Raw genomic sequence first — 21,268 nt, 5'->3', positions numbered from 1 at the left:
TTGCCTATCAACTAATAATCCTAGTTAGCATTGCTGATGAGCCTCTGGGGGCCATCGAAATTTCCAGCGCTCATTAAAACTTTCCCCATGAAAAAAAAGTTGAAAAATTGTCTTAAACTTATCATAACTGACCTTGTTGCATTATCTGTCTTCGTTGGAATTACTTTGGGTGGAGAACAAGCGGGGGACGAGCGGAAGAAGAAAAACAAAACAACATTCCTTGGTCTACTTAGACTATTGGTATTTTTCCCACTCAATGTCAAAACACTGAGCGGCAAGGTCTTTATTGAAATTGCTTTTTATTAGGCCTCTTGGGTATACTTCCCCCGCTCCGCCACCGCCACAATCAATGCAAAAATCAAATGAAATCAAATCAAGTCATCGTCGAAGTCGAAGAATACCTTTGGTGCTTGTCGTCTTCGATGCCATTCTTACCTAAGGTAACCTTAAAAATGACACAATTTCACACAAACACACACGCACACACATACACCCACCTGCCTGCATACATATTTATTTATAAATTCATAAACACAGACACACAAACTCCCACAACAAATCAAAAGGTCGACCAGCTATCTGACAGATTGTTTGTATGTATTGCAAGGTGTTTGGGTATTGCCACATTTCTGTATATCTGTGTGTGTGAGTGTGTCTACGACTGTATGTGTATTGTTATCATTCCAACAATACACACTTACAATAACAATAAAAACAATTTGCAAATGATTGCAACCGTCAAACACTGAACCGAAATCGGAAAAGCGAAATAAAGACAAAGTTTTTCGTATTTGATAAGGGCAAATACATCATCAAACTCTCGTTAAACTCGGGCGAATTGCATTAAAGTTCTGCAAATTCATTTACATGTTTGCCTTGTAGACAAACATTGGTAGTATCTACGTGGATACGATACATTTGCCTTGTTGATTTTTTTTTTGGTATATTAGGGAGTCCCGGGGAATGATAGATACTCAAAACGGCTATGAGAAGTTCTTTGATAGAAGATGTAGAAATGTGGTGTAGTCTAAAAAACTTTAATTATTAAAAAAAAACTCAAGTTTTTTTTAACAAAATACCAAGTGGATTATTATTCTTTATAAATTTCTACGGGGATCAGTGTCCATTAGGCATGTAGGTCACTCTAATTACAAATGTTTTCTTTATTCCATGATTCCTCATTTCCAAATAGCACATAATTTTAATAGCCCTACCTAATATCTGACATACGCCTTGGAATATTTTTTACCATAAGAGTTGAATACATATATTTAAAAGAATGTTGTTTAAATGAATGTTGAATGTTTCAAGGTTTTACCAACAGACTTCCGAAAAACCAACATTGACCTCAGTTAAACCCCTGACCCAATGACAAATCTACACATGAATAGCAACCCTAATATCAAATTTCTTACATTTTAGTACTTTTCGTACAATTAAGGTACTCATTTGCAAAACAATCTCCATATCTCAACCTCAATAACCAACAGAGGCCTCAATATCAAATGTGAGAATTCCAGCCCTATTCCTTCAGCCAACATATAAATTAGTACCATTTACTACTTTTCGTACAATTATAGAACACAATTCCGAAACCAGCTCCATGTATTAAACCAGATACCAACAGAGATTTCAATGTCAAATTTCGTGATTCTAGCTCCATCCCTTCACCCAACACATCATTTAGTACTTTTCGAACAATTATAGTACACATTTCGTAGATCACGTCAATATATTAACCACAGACACCAACAGTAACATTAAAATCAAATTTCAAAAATTTAAACTCTTTAATATCTTTATTAACAGATTTAGTACCATTTAGTACAATTATAGTACCCATATCTAAGAGCAGGTCCTTTTCTCGACTACAGATACCCACACTGACAGGGTGAGATGAAAAAACTGCAACAAAGTCAAACGCCATAATAATTTTTACATTTTTTTTCAAATTTTATTGAATGAAAGCAAAAAATGTCGGAAACAGCATCATATTTTAGAAAAAGTTTAGATTTGTCCGAATTGGTCACCTTTGGCACGAGTTATGGCCTTCAAACGGCCAATGAAACCATCACACGCTGCCCGAATGTTGCTCTGCAGTATTTTTGGCCCATTCCCGGCGAAGCGCTTGCTTGAGGTGATCGCCACTTTGGAATTGAATTAGTGCCAACCTAGCTTTCCAAAATACTCCAGACACAATAGTCCAATGGATTGGTATTCGGAGATTTTGGTGGACAAATTTGGCAGTTCGTCACTTTCGGCCAAGCGAAGCAACTCTTTAGCTCTTTTGTCTATTTTCTTTCTGTTGCGTTGTAAATTAAATTAAAGTAAATTAAATTGTTTGAAATTTCAATGGCTTTACCCCGAGCTCGTTTTTCAATATTTGTCGAATGGAATATTGCGATATGTTCAGCTCACGAGCCATTTTTCGGCCACTGCGACGCGGGTTTCGATAAATTCGCTTCTTCATTTTTCGAACCATTCCTGCTGATGTTGCTGTTTTCTCCGTCCACTTCCTTGACGTCGGGCTACGCTACCCGTAGCTTACCGGTAACGATGGTACGAGACACAAAAAATTTATTCACATTTAAATGCTGGTATGCTCTAACCATAGCCACTTGTGGTTTTCCAACCAAATATAAAGAAATCACAATATCACGCTCGAATTCCATCACGAATAACTTTTTTTCTGGGAAATTATCACCAAAATGCTTTTGTACGCTTGTAAACAATATTATGAGCTGTCACTGGAATAATTTTAACAGCTGTCGGACGAGTGGCTTAGAAATGACAGCAGTCTGAAGTTGGTTGCAGTTTTTTCATCTCACCCTGTACAGCATTTTTCCAAGTATTTTAGTACACATTTCCAAAATCACCTCCATATTCTAAATACAAATTCTAACAGGGACCTCAATGTCAAAGTTCGTGATATTTAGTACTTTTCGAACAAAGATAGAACAAATTTCCGAACCACTCCCAAATATCAAACATAGGTACCATCAGTAAACTTCATATCAAATTTCAGAATTTTATGTCTATACCTTCACCCAATATCAAATTTAGTACCATTTAGTACTTTTCGAACAATTGTAGTATACATATCCGAAACCATTTCTACATGCTACACATGAACAGCGACCGTAATACCAAATTTCATATTTCAAACATTATGTGATGACCCAATACCAAATTATTTAGCATTTTTTGTGCACTTGTATTTTCACGACTATCATTTTGTCACAAACCTACCGCCAACAGAGATCCCAATACAAAAATTCTAGCCTATCCGTTCACCCAAAACCAAACTCTTCCAAATTTAGTACCATTTACCAAAATCAACTTCATGTATCAAATTTACTTTCCAACCTTGATTCTCAAATCAAATTTCAAGTTTTTAGCTCTATCCGTTCGCATAATGCTGAATGTTATTATTTTAGAAGTTTAGTACCATTTTAGAACTTTTCGTAACCTTAAAATTCGAATTGCCAAAAAGCCAGAGTTTGCATACAAATGACTGGATTACAGGAGCTAGATTGCACAACTCTAAGGATGGAAATACATAAAGCGCATATTTGGCTGGCTTCTTCGTAGATGAACAAGAGCGTTTTAGGTTAACTTAGTTCGATTTTGGCCCAAGGCTCCTTTGTTCATTTGCGAAGAAGCCAGCGGATGACTTAAGCCAGCCAGATAAGCGCTTTATGTATTCCCACCTTAATTATCTCTGGCATTAAGTGCGTATAATTGTTAAAAAATCACACATATATTATGTATACGTTTAGGTGGTCCACAGATGTATTACTTAAATAATATTTTCTTCCAACTGTTTCAAAATTCAACATTTACGCATCCATCCATCCCCAACCCAAATTGTTACACTACACCACCTCTACAGCAAATAAACAGATGTAAACAACAGAGAAATCATATCAAATTGATGAATGTAACTAACCTACACCTACAGAATACAAAATACACAGAGATTCCTTTTTAAGACTCACAAATATTTATATGTAAACATGCAAATACTCTCAACTATACATATGTACACACCAACATACATGTATGTTAAAGTTAAATCGAAATCGTTAAAGAGCAAAAATGTTATGGCGATAAAATCAAATTGTCAAAAAAAAGTTGAAAGCCTACAAAAAATCAACACACAACCGTCTGCTATGTCCCCATATACATACATATGTGTGTGTATGTACGTGTGTTTGCTTTGTGAGGAAAAAAAGGATGTTCAATGTCTGATTCGCAGGCTACGTGTATTTGGCATATTAAATCACCTTTCGATTCACCCACTGACCCACAAACGAGTTTAGCTCTGCAATTTGATTTCTCTCTTGCGTTCTCCCTCTCTCGACATTGTATTTTCTTGTACTCTCCATCTCTCTTGCTCAATTGCACCATGAATCTCTTAACTACTAACCATAGACACATTTCTCTTCTTTTCTGCTGGCATTACAACAACAATGTTGGAAACTTTTACAACAACTTTTGCGCCAGCATTGCGTCCATGTTGACTGAGAAACTGAAATTAGGTCAGTTTTGTGTCGATGATCCTTTAGACTGAAGTGGTGGTGGTAGTTGTCGTTGTTGTTGCTGCTGGTTGCATGCAAAACTGACACACACAGACACACCTCACAATATGTGCCTATATAAATACAGGGTATTGTAGATTTTAATGTGTATTCGTGGAAACCATACAGACACACACACATACATACACATGTTTACAAATCTATGCATTTCTGAGTGTGCTCACACTAAGCATATATTGGAGGCAAGTATGGCCCAGGCCCTTTAGAATACCGTAGAAGAACTTGTGAATGAATGGATAAGTGAGTAAGTTGGTGTGTGTCTGTATGTGTGTTTGTATACATACTTGTGGTGTATGTATGTTGCTTTGAACGTGCCTCTGCAGTTGTGCATGATGGTAAAGTTTTTTTCTTTAGTTCTTGCGTTACGGTTTTTTTTTTTTGCCAGATTAAAAGTGGCAAGAATGTTGGAGGGTGGATTTACTCGGATATCTTAAGAAAAAAGTCACATAAACTGCTATCAACGCTGAACACTTAAATTGTTGGAGGTCTTTCTCATCACATACATATATTCACATATATAGCAGCACATACCCACACATATGTTTGGCTTGAGGGGGGAAACACCCTTTTTTGGTGGGTTTACTTCATATCGACATTTCTTCACTTCACGCCTCACTATTTCTCCATCATCTTCCTCCTCCACAATTTCTCTACCCCTCGCAGTTTTAGTGTGAGTGTGTGTGTGGTGCATTTTTGTACCGTTGCGGGGCAAAGAGACTGAGAGAGTGGGGTGGAGAAAGAGCGTAGGGAAATACTCAAATTGAAACAGAGCGTTTCGTTGCTGAGCCTTTTTGACCGAAATTTAATTGTCAATGGCGAGCCTATTACGGCATTTAACCCAGATACAAATGGCATGGGGTCATTTGATTAAAGGCAGGTCATTTCCATGAAAAGGCTTTGGTTTAAAGTAAACGGAATAATAATTTTGAGCAAATAACTTTACAAAAATGCTTAGAACCCAAATTAAGTGATGTGTTGAGGGTTTCATCAATTTGCGATATCTGTTTTTTTTTTTTTTTCAATAATAAAATATTGCAAAAATGTTTTTATTGCTTGAAATGCGAACTTTTTAATTAGATTTTGTCATTAATCATGTCGAGAGAAAAAGAGCGAGAAAAACGTCATAAAGTGTTCATGTGAATGATGTGCTGGGATTTCTGCAAATCATATTTCCACTTAAGTTTTATGATTTTTATTTATTTCTTGTTTTTAATTTCTTTTCCAGGCTGTCAGTAATAACACATAATGACAAAGAAAAACATTTTGACATTTTAACTGCCATCTTTGAAAGATCTTTAGACTTATTTCAAAGTCTAAAGTTGAAAGCAATCTCATAGCCGTTATTTATTGGCATTGTTTTGAAAAAAGTAGAACTTAAGCTGCTGCTGCTCTTTATTTATTCTGACATTTGTCAAAATAATAATTCCTTTTCATATTTTCTTTTTGTGTTTCATCTTTAAACTAAATGGTATCATTTGTGAATTAAGCCATTGAAAATTTTCGCTGATTAGAGGTAAAATTTTTCTGATAAGAGGTACACCAAAATCTTTGAAAATAATATTTAAATGCCACATACTCTTTATCAGTGTCCTAAGTTATCATACCCTGAGCCATATGGGTAGATACGGCCAAAACGTGTATCATCGAAATATCGGGCTTTGGACCAAATCCTAGGTCAGGCGCGAAGATGTAAAATCCACTCCATCTAGTACCAGCCCCACAAAGGGTCACAATTTTGAATATTTATAACTCTTATAAAGTGTGTTGTAGGTCCCCGATTGTCTTTAAATTACACACATCACAATTTTTATTAACCCAAGGTCTGGTGTGATGAAATGCATCGATCTACTTGTACCTCCCCCACAAAGGGTCACAATTTGGGATATCCAGAAGCTCATAAAACACAAATTAACTTTCGTTTCCATTCAGACTCGGGACATCTCAATATTTCCATCAACATAAGATATACTATAAAGATGGAAGATATCGGACCATTCCTTCTGGTACCTCCGCCACAAAAACTCAAACTTTGAATAACAAAACTATCATAAAATCCGAAATAAGCATCTGGTTCTCTTCAAATTACACACATCACAATATTTTTATTAACTAAAGGTCTGGTGTGAAAATAGAATATATCGGTCCCCTCCTTCTGGTACCTTTCCCACAAAGGGTCAACATTTGGGGTATCCATGAAGCCCATAAAACGCGAAATTAATATCCGATTCCATTCAGACTTGTACAACTCAAAATTTCTATCAACACAAGATCTGATATAGAGATGGTAGAGATCGGACCATTCCATCTGGTACCTTCCCCACATAGGGTTCAAGATTTTGAAAAACGAAACGTTCAAAGATAGCATTCAACTCTCTTCAATATATATATATTCCATAGCTCAAAAGTTCACGTTTAGGGAGAATTTAAAATCCAAATTTACGACAAATTTGATTTGGGATTTTGACTAAAGATTCAAAAGAATTCCATTATGTGACTGGGGGCTAAACGAAATAGTATATACATAAGGAATTTTCTGTACGTAGATTTTATATACATCAAGAACGTAGGTAGACCTTCATAATTACTATACCTAAAACCACTTATATAATGAACAAATATATAATAATTTTACAAAATTTTAAAGCTCTGCATAAAATACGTGTTTTCTATCTTGATTTCAAAACGGAAAAAAGAAGAAAGAAGAAAGAAGAAAGATAGACGATTAATGGTTAGCAGAATATGTACACAATTTGGGAATTGATAGGAATGCCGGGTAATTGTAGCTCTCCTCAATCCCATTTCTCCTTCCCAACTACTCTGAACTATTGCCAAAAAACAATCTCTTAATTTTAGCCAAATAAACCCTTCATTATCATTTTTATTTCGCTTATTTTGTAAAATGTTACACACATGTTGTTAAATAGACCGAACGACTTGTTGGCGTCACCCAACAATAAACAATGTTCCACAAAATGGCATTTCGGGTTGTCTTTAAAAAACAAAGACAAAACCGAAATAAAAATTTTGTAAAACGAATTACAGGAATAAAATAAAAATACTTAAACCACAATAGACATGCCATTTCGTTTTAATGGGTAATTGAGCCGGGCGGAGAGCAATCGTCAGGGTTTATTCTGGAAAAAAGAGTTGAGCGATTAAGGATTAATGGACTCACGTTGATACTGACACCCATCACTTCTACTCCCTCCAAAAACTGTCATAAATGTTTTTCCTTTAAAATCCTTTATTGTTAATACTCTCTCCCCTGCAAAAAAAGGTCAATTCAATTCAATACCCACACAATTAAAAGTCCCATTGAAATGAGTGGAGGAAAAATAATGAATGAACTTTTCACAGTTATCTTGAAAGGCAGTTAAAGTTCTCAGATAGCAATTGAACTTTAAAGTACACTTAACTCTCTCTGCGTGTGAGTGTGTGCAAAAGAGAGGCACTACGACCCACACATGCGAATGAATCGCCTACAAATAGCTAACAATTTATTTGCAGATACACCAACATTTATCGACCAAGACACATACTCGACCACACATGGATAGCGTCTTGGCGGATCAATGGACCCCAGTTTAACTTGTTACATGGTCGTGATTTATAATCCATTATCAGAGATGTGTGAGTGGAGAGGGATGTAGTAATTGTTTTTTGGATATGTGGGGGAGGGGTTGGAATGTGTGGGCAATATGTAGAAAGACAGTAGTGTGATTGTGTGTGGTAGTGGTGTTCGGTGGCTTTTTGTGTCAATGGCTAACACATACAGCCAGTTTTGCTTTGGAATTTTCATTAATGACTATAAATTGTTATTGGCTTTTTATAGTTTCAGCATTTTCTTTGTTGGCCAAAAGGACCGACCAAATCCAAATCTCAGCCCACCCACAACGGTTGTGGGGGGGTTGGAACGTCATGTTGTATGTCATACAGTTTCCCGCTATAAATCCTTTCTTTGCAACGAAACAGGAGGCAGAAATCAATAAATAATATTTACAGCTTAGAGAAGTGCTGTGAAAGCCAACACCCCATTATGGCGAAATTGAGTGGCTTGCTATTCCCTGGCAACATGGTTTCATCAAATGTGAATTATTTGGCAAAAAGTTTTTTTTTTTATTTTCGCGATTTTAAATTCTTTTCCAATGAATAATAAAATTAAGTAAACACTTTAAAATTCCATTAACTGTGTATTTTTGTTGCAAATTCGTATTTACTCTAAAAAAGTCAATTCCGAAAATGAGGATAAATTTGAGTATGAGTATTTTGTTTTTCTAAATTTAGATTTTTTCTAAATCTAATTTGAAACAAATACGAAGCTACTTAGGCAAGTTTAGGGAGGAAACGTAAAGTAAATGGAAATTGGAATCATGCTCGTTCTCTTTTTATACCCTCCACCTCGGAAAGGAGGGTATATTAACTTTGTCATTCCGTTTGTAACATCCTTAAATATTCGTCTTAGACCCCATAAAGTATATATATTCATAATCAGCATAAAATTTTAAGTCGATTTAACGATGTCCGTCTGTCTGTCTGTCTGTCTGTCTGTCCGTCTGTCTGTCTGTCTGTCCGTCTGTCTGTTGAAATCACGATACAGCCCACATTATTTGACGTAGAGCGCCAAAATTTAGCAGAGCTATTTACATTGTGTCTAGGATGGTTGGTATTGAAAATGAGATATATAGGTCCACGTTCTGGTGTAGTCCCCATATAACGGTACCTCCGGATATTCGGTATTTTGATGATTTATGCCACATTTTTTCACGGATTTTTCTGGAAATTGGTATTTGTGGGTCATAATGGTTTCCAGCTCCGGTGGCGAAAAATTGCATGTATGGGTCCGTGATTTGGTATAGCCCCCATATAATGGTACCTCCCGATATTCGGTAATTTTGATGATTTTTGCAACATTTTTTCACGGATTTGTCTAAAAATTGGTATTTGTTGGTCATAATAGGTTCCAGCTCCGGTGGCGAAACATTGCATGTATGGGTCCATGATTTGGTATAGCCCCCTTATAACGGTACCTCCCGATATTCGGTATTTTGATGGTTTTTGCCACATTTTTTTACTGATTTGTCTAAAAATTGGTATTTGTGGGTCATAATGGGTCCTAGTTCGTGTGGCGAAACATTGTAATTATAGGTCCACGTTTTGGTATAGCCCTCATATAACGGTACCTCCCGATATTCGGTAATTTGATTATTTTTGATACATTTTTCCACGGATTTGTCTGAAAATTGGTATTTGTTGGTCATAATGGGTTCCAGCTTCGGTGGCGAAACATTGTATGCATGGATCCATGATTTGGTATAGCCCTCATATAACGGTACCTCCCGATTTTCGGTATTTTAATGGTTTTTGCCACATTTCTTCTAATGTTTCTTTTACCCTAAGGTGGAGGGTATTAAAAGTTTGGCCCGGCCGAACTTAATGTTTTTTTACTTGTTATATATTAAGTTTGTCATAGATATTCTTGATCAGCATAAAATTCTATGTCGATTTAGCGACGTTCGTCCGTTAGTCTGTGGAAATCACTCTAGCTTCCGAACGAATTGAAGTAGATTGATAGTTATTTTACTCAAATGTATATTACCTCTGCAGGACTTTTGGTATTGAAAATGGGCCGAGTTTCTGTATAGCCCCTATATAATGTTACATCCCTATTTCGGTATTTTGGTGATTTAAGCGACATTATTCACCGGAAATGTATCACATTTGTTATTTGAAGTTCGTAGTGAATATTACAGCCTATGACAGTAAATTGTCGGTATAGGTCCACGTCTTCGTATAGCCCCCATAAACGGTACCTCCGGATATTCAGTTTTTTATGATTTTAGCAACATTTTTGATCGGAATTGTTTCAAATTTGGTATTTGAAGTTCGTAATTGATACTACAGCCTAAGACAGAAAATTGTATGTGCAGGTTTACGTCTTCGTAGAGCCCTCATATAACGATACCTACCGATATTCCGTATTTTGATGATTTTAGCGATTATATTCCACGAAACTGTTTCAAATTTCGTACTTGAAGTTCGTAATAGATACTACAACCTAAAACAGAAGATTTTCTGTGCGGGTTCACGTCTTAATATAGCCCCCATATAACGGTACCTCCTGATATTCGGTATTCTGATAATTTTAGCGATATTATTTACCGGAATTCTTTCAAATTTCGTATTAGAAGATCATGATAGGTACTACAACCTATGGCAAAAAAATTTGTATGCAGATCCACGTCTTCGTAGAGTCTTTATATAATGGAACCTACCGTTATTCTGCATTTTGATGATTTTAGCGATTATATTCACCGGAATTGTTCCAAATTTGTATATAGCCCCCATATAATTATATTCGTAATAGGTACAACAACCTATGACAGAAAATTCACGTCTTCGTATAGCCCCCATATAACAACACCTTCCGATATTCGGTATTTTGATGATTTTAACGACGTTGTTCGCCGGAATTGTTTCAAATTTGGTATTTGAAATTCGTAATGAATACCACAGCTTGTGACAGAAAATAGACCCTAATGTGACCCTATATGAGGAAGGTACCAGAAGGAGTGGACCGATATATTTCATCTTTACACCAGATCTTGAGTTAATAACAATATTGTGATAATTTGAAGACAATCGGGCTCTTACATCACATTTTACTAGAGTTATAATTATTCAAAATGTTGACTCTTTGTGTTGGAGGTACTTGATGGAGTTGACCGATATTGTCCATTTTCGCACCTGACCTATCACGAATACAAATACTAAGATTTGCAAAGATGGAGCACAAATGGATTTTCCTTTCTTTTTCTGTGCAGTAAAATATATATATATATATATATATATATATATATTTTTTTTTTTTTTTTTTTTTTTTTTTTTTGAAAATGTTCACTGTGTCAATGGCTAACACATACAGCCAGTTTTGCTTTGGAATTTTCATTAATGACTATAAATTGTTATTGGCTTTTTATAGTTTCAGCATTTTCTTTGTTGGCCAAAAGGACCGACCAAATCCAAATCTCAGCCCACCCACAACGGTTGTGGGGGGGTTGGAACGTCATGTTGTATGTCATACAGTTTCCCGCTATAAATCCTTTCTTTGCAACGAAACAGGAGGCAGAAATCAATAAATAATATTTACAGCTTAGAGAAGTGCTGTGAAAGCCAACACCCCATTATGGCGAAATTGAGTGGCTTGCTATTCCCTGGCAACATGGTTTCATCAAATGTGAATTATTTGGCAAAAAGTTTTTTTTTTTATTTTCGCGATTTTAAATTCTTTTCCAATGAATAATAAAATTAAGTAAACACTTTAAAATTCCATTAACTGTGTATTTTTGTTGCAAATTCGTATTTACTCTAAAAAAGTCAATTCCGAAAATGAGGATAAATTTGAGTATGAGTATTTTGTTTTTCTAAATTTAGATTTTTTCTAAATCTAATTTGAAACAAATACGAAGCTACTTAGGCAAGTTTAGGGAGGAAACGTAAAGTAAATGGAAATTGGAATCATGCTCGTTCTCTTTTTATACCCTCCACCTCGGAAAGGAGGGTATATTAACTTTGTCATTCCGTTTGTAACATCCTTAAATATTCGTCTTAGACCCCATAAAGTATATATATTCATAATCAGCATAAAATTTTAAGTCGATTTAACGATGTCCGTCTGTCTGTCTGTCTGTCTGTCTGTCCGTCTGTCTGTCTGTCTGTCCGTCTGTCTGTTGAAATCACGATACAGCCCACATTATTTGACGTAGAGCGCCAAAATTTAGCAGAGCTATTTACATTGTGTCTAGGATGGTTGGTATTGAAAATGAGATATATAGGTCCACGTTCTGGTGTAGTCCCCATATAACGGTACCTCCGGATATTCGGTATTTTGATGATTTATGCCACATTTTTTCACGGATTTTTCTGGAAATTGGTATTTGTGGGTCATAATGGTTTCCAGCTCCGGTGGCGAAAAATTGCATGTATGGGTCCGTGATTTGGTATAGCCCCATATAATGGTACCTCCCGATATTCGGTAATTTTGATGATTTTTGCAACATTTTTTCACGGATTTGTCTAAAAATTGGTATTTGTTGGTCATAATAGGTTCCAGCTCCGGTGGCGAAACATTGCATGTATGGGTCCATGATTTGGTATAGCCCCCTTATAACGGTACCTCCCGATATTCGGTATTTTGATGGTTTTTGCCACATTTTTTTACTGATTTGTCTAAAAATTGGTATTTGTGGGTCATAATGGGTCCTAGTTCGTGTGGCGAAACATTGTAATTATAGGTCCACGTTTTGGTATAGCCCTCATATAACGGTACCTCCCGATATTCGGTAATTTGATTATTTTTGATACATTTTTCCACGGATTTGTCTGAAAATTGGTATTTGTTGGTCATAATGGGTTCCAGCTTCGGTGGCGAAACATTGTATGCATGGATCCATGATTTGGTATAGCCCTCATATAACGGTACCTCCCGATTTTCGGTATTTTAATGGTTTTTGCCACATTTCTTCTAATGTTTCTTTTACCCTAAGGTGGAGGGTATTAAAAGTTTGGCCCGGCCGAACTTAATGTTTTTTTACTTGTTATATATTAAGTTTGTCATAGATATTCTTGATCAGCATAAAATTCTATGTCGATTTAGCGACGTTCGTCCGTTAGTCTGTGGAAATCACTCTAGCTTCCGAACGAATTGAAGTAGATTGATAGTTATTTTACTCAAATGTATATTACCTCTGCAGGACTTTTGGTATTGAAAATGGGCCGAGTTTCTGTATAGCCCCTATATAATGTTACATCCCTATTTTCGGTATTTTGGTGATTTAAGCGACATTATTCACCGGAAATGTATCACATTTGTTATTTGAAGTTCGTAGTGAATATTACAGCCTATGACAGTAAATTGTCGGTATAGGTCCACGTCTTCGTATAGCCCCCATAAACGGTACCTCCGGATATTCAGTTTTTTATGATTTTAGCAACATTTTTGATCGGAATTGTTTCAAATTTGGTATTTGAAGTTCGTAATTGATACTACAGCCTAAGACAGAAAATTGTATGTGCAGGTTTACGTCTTCGTAGAGCCCTCATATAACGATACCTACCGATATTCCGTATTTTGATGATTTTAGCGATTATATTCCACGAAACTGTTTCAAATTTCGTACTTGAAGTTCGTAATAGATACTACAACCTAAAACAGAAGATTTTCTGTGCGGGTTCACGTCTTAATATAGCCCCCATATAACGGTACCTCCTGATATTCGGTATTCTGATAATTTTAGCGATATTATTTACCGGAATTCTTTCAAATTTCGTATTAGAAGATCATGATAGGTACTACAACCTATGGCAAAAAAATTTGTATGCAGATCCACGTCTTCGTAGAGTCTTTATATAATGGAACCTACCGTTATTCTGCATTTTGATGATTTTAGCGATTATATTCACCGGAATTGTTCCAAATTTGTATATAGCCCCCATATAATTATATTCGTAATAGGTACAACAACCTATGACAGAAAATTCACGTCTTCGTATAGCCCCCATATAACAACACCTTCCGATATTCGGTATTTTGATGATTTTAACGACGTTGTTCGCCGGAATTGTTTCAAATTTGGTATTTGAAATTCGTAATGAATACCACAGCTTGTGACAGAAAATAGACCCTAATGTGACCCTATATGAGGAAGGTACCAGAAGGAGTGGACCGATATATTTCATCTTTACACCAGATCTTGAGTTAATAACAATATTGTGATAATTTGAAGACAATCGGGCTCTTACATCACATTTTACTAGAGTTATAATTATTCAAAATGTTGACTCTTTGTGTTGGAGGTACTTGATGGAGTTGACCGATATTGTCCATTTTCGCACCTGACCTATCACGAATACAAATACTAAGATTTGCAAAGATGGAGCACAAATGGATTTTCCTTTCTTTTTCTGTGCAGTAAAATATATATATATATATATATATATATATATATATATATATATATATATATATTTTTTTTTTTTTTTTTTTTTTTTTTTTTTTTGAAAATGTTCACTTTTTGTGGAAGAGGTACCAGAAGGAGTAAACCGATATTGTCCATCTCCGAACTCAATCTAAGTTTTATAATAATATTACGATGTACCAAGTTTGGACCACATCGGATACTGCCTTCGAGAGTTATAGTGCGCAACAGCCAGCCAGACAGACAGATGCACAGGCGTACATTGCTGGATCAACTCCAAATGTCCCAAAACGGATTTGGTCCAAAGAGACCTAGGGTCTAAAATCGTTATTTCGATGAGGTAAGTTTTGAAAGATATAATGAGTGACTGGCTGATTTATCTACACCCAGGCTAGAATCGCATAAAATAATAATAATAATAAAATTTCGCATGTGGGTTCGATTGATACATGGCGGGGGTTTCGGAGATACGTACTAAAAAGTACGAAATGTACTAAATAGTATAAACTTTGGTATTTAGGAAAGGAATGGAGTTTGAAATCTGAAATTGGGAGTGAGAGTCTTAGAGTCACTGTTATTGTATAGGATTAAGAGTTTAAGGTGGTTTTGGAAATACGTACAAAAAAGTACTAAATTTGGTATTTGGAAAAATCATTGAGTTATGCTATATTTGTACGAAAAGTACTAAATGATACTAAATTTGTTAATGGGTGAAGTTATAGAGCTGTATTCCTCAAATTTGATATTAAGGCCTCTGTTTTTATCTGGAAATGTAATATGGAGGTGGTTTCGGAAAAGTGCCCTAAATTTGGGTGTGCGTGAAGGAATAGATCTGAAATCTTGAAATTTTGATTTCTGTTGGTGTCTGTGGTTAAGATATGGGCGTAATTCCATAACTGTTCGAAAAGTACTAAGTGGTACTTAATTTGGTATTGAGTGAATGTATAAATCTTGAATGCCGAAAGTTGATATGGAGGTGTCTTTTAGTATCTGTAATTGAGATCTAGTGGTGGGTTTTCAAGTTCTAAATGGTACTAATATATGTACTTAATTTGATATTGAGTGAAGGGATAAGACAGGAATCCTAAAATTTGGGTATCACTGTTGGTGTCTGTGGTTGAAAGAGGGGCTGATTTAGGATATGCGTACTATAATTGTACTAAATTTCGAAATGGGGGACATTATAGAGCTAAAATTTGATATGGTCTAGGGTTTGCATATAGATTCGTGGAAATAATTTTGGACAGAAAAAGTGGATGTGGGTCTATTGTGCAATGGATTTACTTATATCCTTCAAAACGAAGGAATTTAAAACTTTTTGGAAGAAAACATTTTTCTATTATTCTTTTTATAGTAGATTCTTGCAGGTTCTGGAACAGGGCACAAATAACAGCCATATAATGGCCACTGCCATTGTTAAGGGAATAGAAACCGCATTGACCAGATTTTAAGAAACTTCGGCTGTTTCATATGGGATTTTAACATATTTAAATACTCCTGTATATATTTACGAAGCAGGAGAGTCGAGAATCAAATTTTGCTTTGCAGAACAATCCGCAATATAACATAATCTTAAATCGTTGGAATTCATTGTTAAATGTTCATTTTTAAAAACTGCCCTCACTTTTTTCATTGCTTCTGTCCTTTTATTTAATTATCTTTAAAGAAGTCTATATGAGCATCCTTGTACATTAACGTTGTCAACAATACATCCATGTCCTTTACAATCCTACTATTTGAAAATTGCAGTCCTGCTTATCTCAATAAACGGTTCTCCCCACCCATTGGTTTATCCTAATTTTAATAAGAGTAAAACTTTGTTATTTAAATAAAAATAAAAAGAAAATATTTATTTAACCCTACACTTCCCCGCTTAATGCAGTGCCATGCCTCTCCTTCTCTCTCCTCCTTCCATTCAAGTAGTCTTCTTTTTTTTAAATATGCAATTTGTTAGCTTAACAATGCTAATCAACTCGACACTAGAAACAAATTAAGTGGATGTCTTTAATATTTAGCCATTCTGGGATGCAACTCTTCACCTCTTCGTATTTGTCCATCCACACACACACCGACACACTTTAAGCTGATTACTCATTAAATGTGAGTGCTTCTTGCCACGTTGGCGTATCTCGGTTCTTTGTGTCACACCGTCGAAGATGTGTCACTTTTGTTGGCATTCATTCCGCCGTTTAGTTTCTTCGGAAACAACAACGAAAAAATCATTGTTGCGTTTTCTTTGCCAACAACTGGAACGACACTTGTCTGCATCCTGCGGATACAAAAGCAACAAAACTGCTTATCTTCGTCTTGTTGTCGTTTTTTTTTTTTTCAACTTGAAATTAAGTTTTTTAAAAAACACACACACACAAAAACTCACAAACAAACATTGAATGAAATGACAGTGTAATCATCCATCCATCCATTGTGATGTGAGGGAGAGAGAGAGAGAGAGAGAGTGGCATTTATTTAAAGCCAAAAAGTGTTGAATTTTGCGATACGAAATGTTCACACTTGCCCTCAAATAATGAAAAGAATAGAATGAAATGATGCTGTCAATGTCAGTTGAGGAGACGCAAATGATGCCGAAGACAATCATCGTCATACTTGGCAACTTTATTTATGAGATAATTTTTCATAAAAGAAAGTTGAAAAAAGTTGCCTTCGAACCATTTTCAGGATTGTCAAACACACATGTAGAAGTTGGATTCTACCAAATCCATCATTAGTTCCTTCTTTTTGTCTGTGACAACGTTAAAAGCGTTAACATTTATTTTTTAAAAATTTAATGGTACTCTCTTGTTAAGAGAGGAACTTTTCCATTCGTGCGAAAAAGGCTTTGCAATGCATTTCAACGTACGTCGCTGCTAAATGCTGTCACTGTTCTGTTCAAGAAATTTCGATAAATCACATATTCTTATCAGATTTCCGGTTAAGAAAAATATTTAGATATAGCAAGTTGTAAAGAATCGCTGACTTGCTTCGCCAGTTATGACAGATATAAGTATAGGAAATTTTGGACCTTTGTGGGTGAGGTACCAGAAGGGGTTGGTAGATATCTAAAATCTTCATAACAAAATGTTTGGATGTGTAAAATTTGAAGAGATTCGGAAGTTTATTTCTCGTTCTAAAATCGTTTTTTTCAAAATTATGAACCCTTTGTGGGGAAAGTGCCAGAAGGTGTACGTCGATACATCCCATTTTCACAGCAGATCATGCGTTAGTAAAAATAATGGCATGGGTTACAATTGAAGATAACCGAATGCTTATTTCGGATTTTGTTTTCTTTTTTTTTTTTTTATCAAAATGTTGACCCTTTTTGGGGGAGGTAGCAGAAGAAATGATCCGATCTCAACCATCTTTATAACAGCCCTTGTACTGATGGAAATATTGAGATGTTCCAATTTTGATTGGAATCGGATGTAAATTTAGTTTATTTCGGATTTTATAATCGTTTTGGTTGTTGATATCATAGACCCTTTGTGTGGGAGGTACCAGAAGGGGTTCGCAGTATATATCATCTTCCCAACAGATCTCGTGTTAGCAAAAATTTTTGAATGTATGAAATTTGAAGAGAGTTGAATGCTTATTTCCCTTTCTTTGATCGTTTGGTTTTTCAAAATCTTCAACCCTATGTGGGGGAGTTTCCAGAAGAAATGGTCCCATCCCTCCCATCTTTAACAGATCTTGTGTTGATGGAAATATTGAGATGTACCGATTCTGAATAGCATCAGATGTAAATATCGCGTTTTATGAGCTTCATGGATCTTCAGAATGTTGACTCTTTATGATATAAATATTAGGATTTGCGAAGTTCGGATCGGATTAACCTTCTCTTTCTTTACAGTAAAATATTTTTTTGAAAATTTCGACCTTTTGTGGGTGGGGTACCAGAAGGAGTGGACCTATTTTTCCCATCTCTGAAATCGATCTAAGTTTTATAATAATATTACGATGTGCCAAGTTTGGACTGAATCGTATACTCCCTTCGAGAGTTATAGGGCGCACCAGCCAGACGGACGGACGAGGGGACATCGCTAGATCGACTCTAAATGTCCTGGAACGGATTTGGTCCAAAGAGACCCAGGATCTAAAACCGTTATTTCTAGGTGTCACGTTTTGGCCCTATCAAATGATATATACCCTCTCTAGCCATATGGCTCTGGGTATATAAAATACACCTTTCTTGACTCGCTTGGGTGTATAATTTTTCCACCAAAACATTCCTCGTATTTTTATCTGTCATCGGCGATATGATGACACTTTATACATTAAATGCACGGATTCCGAGGAATCTTAATCCGAAAATTGCCCAACGTGTGGATGAGGGAGGAACTTGCTCCTTCTTTTAAATGCGATTTAAATTTTCAGCCATTTTGGCAAGAGCTTGAAATTAAGAAGTAATTTATTTTATATATATTATAAACCTTTTGAATGGGTAATTTTTTAACCAAATATATAAAGGTAATACAAAAATGATATTCCTAAACAATCACCTTTTGATGGATAAACTTTACGCCAAAAAAATAGATGAATGAATTCTCTTCCAGTTACACAAGGAAGATATACAAATCTGATTGATATGCACAAACATATTTCCATCAATATCAAAACGAACTCAATTAATCCTAGAATAAATGATGAGCATCAAGTAACAGCGGAATTCATGCAATTCGTTATCTGGACTCACACACACATCCGTACCATACATTTTGCCGAAGAACAAATATATCTATTTAATGGCGGATATTAATATATGTCAATTTCTTCATTTTTGATATTTGATGTTCTAAATCAATTTAAACAACAACAACATCAACAACAACAATATTTGTCATTTATAGCAAAATAATAAAGACAATAACAATAATAATAATAACAAATGTTGTCGATTAATAAATCCATGGCGATACTTACGTACAAATATGTTGCTCATCAATGTCGCCGGCAGACAAAAGACTATGACCAGAATATCGGCTATCGCCAGATTAACAATGAAATAGTTCGTCACTGTGCGCATATTCCTCATGCGCAGGACAACGGCTATGACGAAGCTGTTGCCCACCAGGCCCACAAGGAACACAATCACATAGGCAATGCAATAGACAATGGTCATGGTCAGGGAATGGCGGTACAGGAAATCGAAATCCGACGCCTCCAATTCCCAATAGGCCGACTCATTGCTGGAGCTTTTCATTGTTGACGAAATCGTGGCCATGGCGGTGGTCGTTTCATAGAGGCTGTCCAGCGGATAGTTGGCGGCAGCCGATGTAACGGTGGCGGTGGCAGTGGTCATAACGGAGCCCAGTAATGTGTCCATAACTAGACCGCCATTGGAATCGGACAATATTGGCATGGCTGTGACATCCGCTGACAGCATTGAGGCTGATGACAGTGAAGAGGACGATGAGGTTAGAAGCGTTGCAGGACTCAAAGATGAACTGTCATTGGCATCGACTAGAACCTGCACGATGGTGGAGTTAACATCAAAGCCATAGGTTAGGTGATTGCCAGCGCTACTCTCGCTGCTGCTGCTGCTGCTGCCGGTGCCACTTCCTCCGCCCATGCTATGCGAGAGGTTATTCAACTCGAAGAGTTGATGATTCAAATGAGTGGCGGTGTCATTTGTCGCCTTGCTCAAATTAAAATCAAATAAAGCCTCCGAATAATCCATGGCTTTAATTGGCTCTATGGCCGGGCTGGTGCTGTTGATGCCAATCGTTGTTTTTATTGCTGTGCCACTCGGCAGTGTTGCCGATTTTGCAGTGGATGTAGATGTGGCTGTTGCCGAGGCGCTATACAGCGGGTCATAGTAATTACGTCTTGTCAGATTCTCCTCCACTTTCTGGGGTTTTCTCCGTAATCGGCGATGTGACGATACCATTTCCTGCTGTCACTCGTTTCAAGTGCCTTGGCTTTGTTTAGCTGTTGTTGGAGTGATTAATTATCTGCGACCATTTCCCAATTAAATCTGTGGCTTAGTGTCATCAGCATTCATTCGTTGCAATTCAAGAAACCGGCAAATGTCTGTTAAAAAAAAATAAATCAAAACATTTCATTAGCAGCGAATTTATGAAGGAAATCGTTAAAGGAAGTAGTTGTGGCTGCTGTGAAAATTATGATAATTTTATTTTATCCTTACATGTCCTTTGAGTTGTTGTTTTTCCCCCCAATATAGGGAAACACACACACACGTTCAGACATTACCATAAATCTCAATGGCCAACCAATTTGTTAGACAGTTTGGGCAAAAGCAAAAAACAACAAAAAATTAACATAATTTTCTGATTTGTAAGCAAATTCCGTATTAAGAAACAAATCATAACAAGGACACAAACAACCAAACACCTAGTCCTTTGCCCCTGGTCTGGGAACATATTTTCATTGCCCAAATGGCTATTTAACATTGAGTTCAAGTGTCATTTCTCTCCCACATTTATTGTGTGCAGGCTCAAACCCAAAATGTAAATCTAAGGATTTAAGGCTGAGCCTGTCTCAAAAAATTAAATAATATTTTTCTGTAAAAAAAAATAATCAGCCATGAGCCAAAGTTGGCATTTATGAATTTCTTTGGGAATTAAAAGCGTTTCATGATTTGGCTTTCTTCTTTTGTTGGGATAAACAATGATGGGTATATTTTTCAATGGTTCACTGGAGAGTCTACTCCACTAAAATAAAGTGTTTCAATTCTTGGTG

At 36.1% G+C, this 21,268-nt stretch overlaps 1 protein-coding gene across 1 annotated transcript in view; it reads right to left on the bottom strand.

Annotated features, from left to right (window-relative positions):
• Positions 1-20,594, bottom strand: part of LOC101893638 (neuropeptide SIFamide receptor) — a 60,544-nt gene extending 39,950 nt beyond the window's left edge. Inside the window, exon 1 of the mRNA XM_005181507.4 lies at positions 19,490-20,594. Within this exon, the coding sequence (XP_005181564.2) occupies positions 19,490-20,456 (967 nt within the window). The 5' untranslated portion in view covers positions 20,457-20,594. The remainder of the gene's footprint in view (positions 1-19,489) is intronic.
• Between the last annotated feature and the right edge of the window lie 674 nt (positions 20,595-21,268).

The sequence above is a fragment of the Musca domestica genome, unplaced genomic scaffold (genome assembly GCF_030504385.1).
Source record: "Musca domestica strain aabys unplaced genomic scaffold, Musca_domestica.polishedcontigs.V.1.1 33, whole genome shotgun sequence".
Taxonomy (NCBI): Eukaryota; Metazoa; Arthropoda; class Insecta; order Diptera; family Muscidae; genus Musca; species Musca domestica.
Note: the sequence above shows the minus strand (reverse complement) of the source record. Positions and strands in the feature narration are given on the sequence as shown.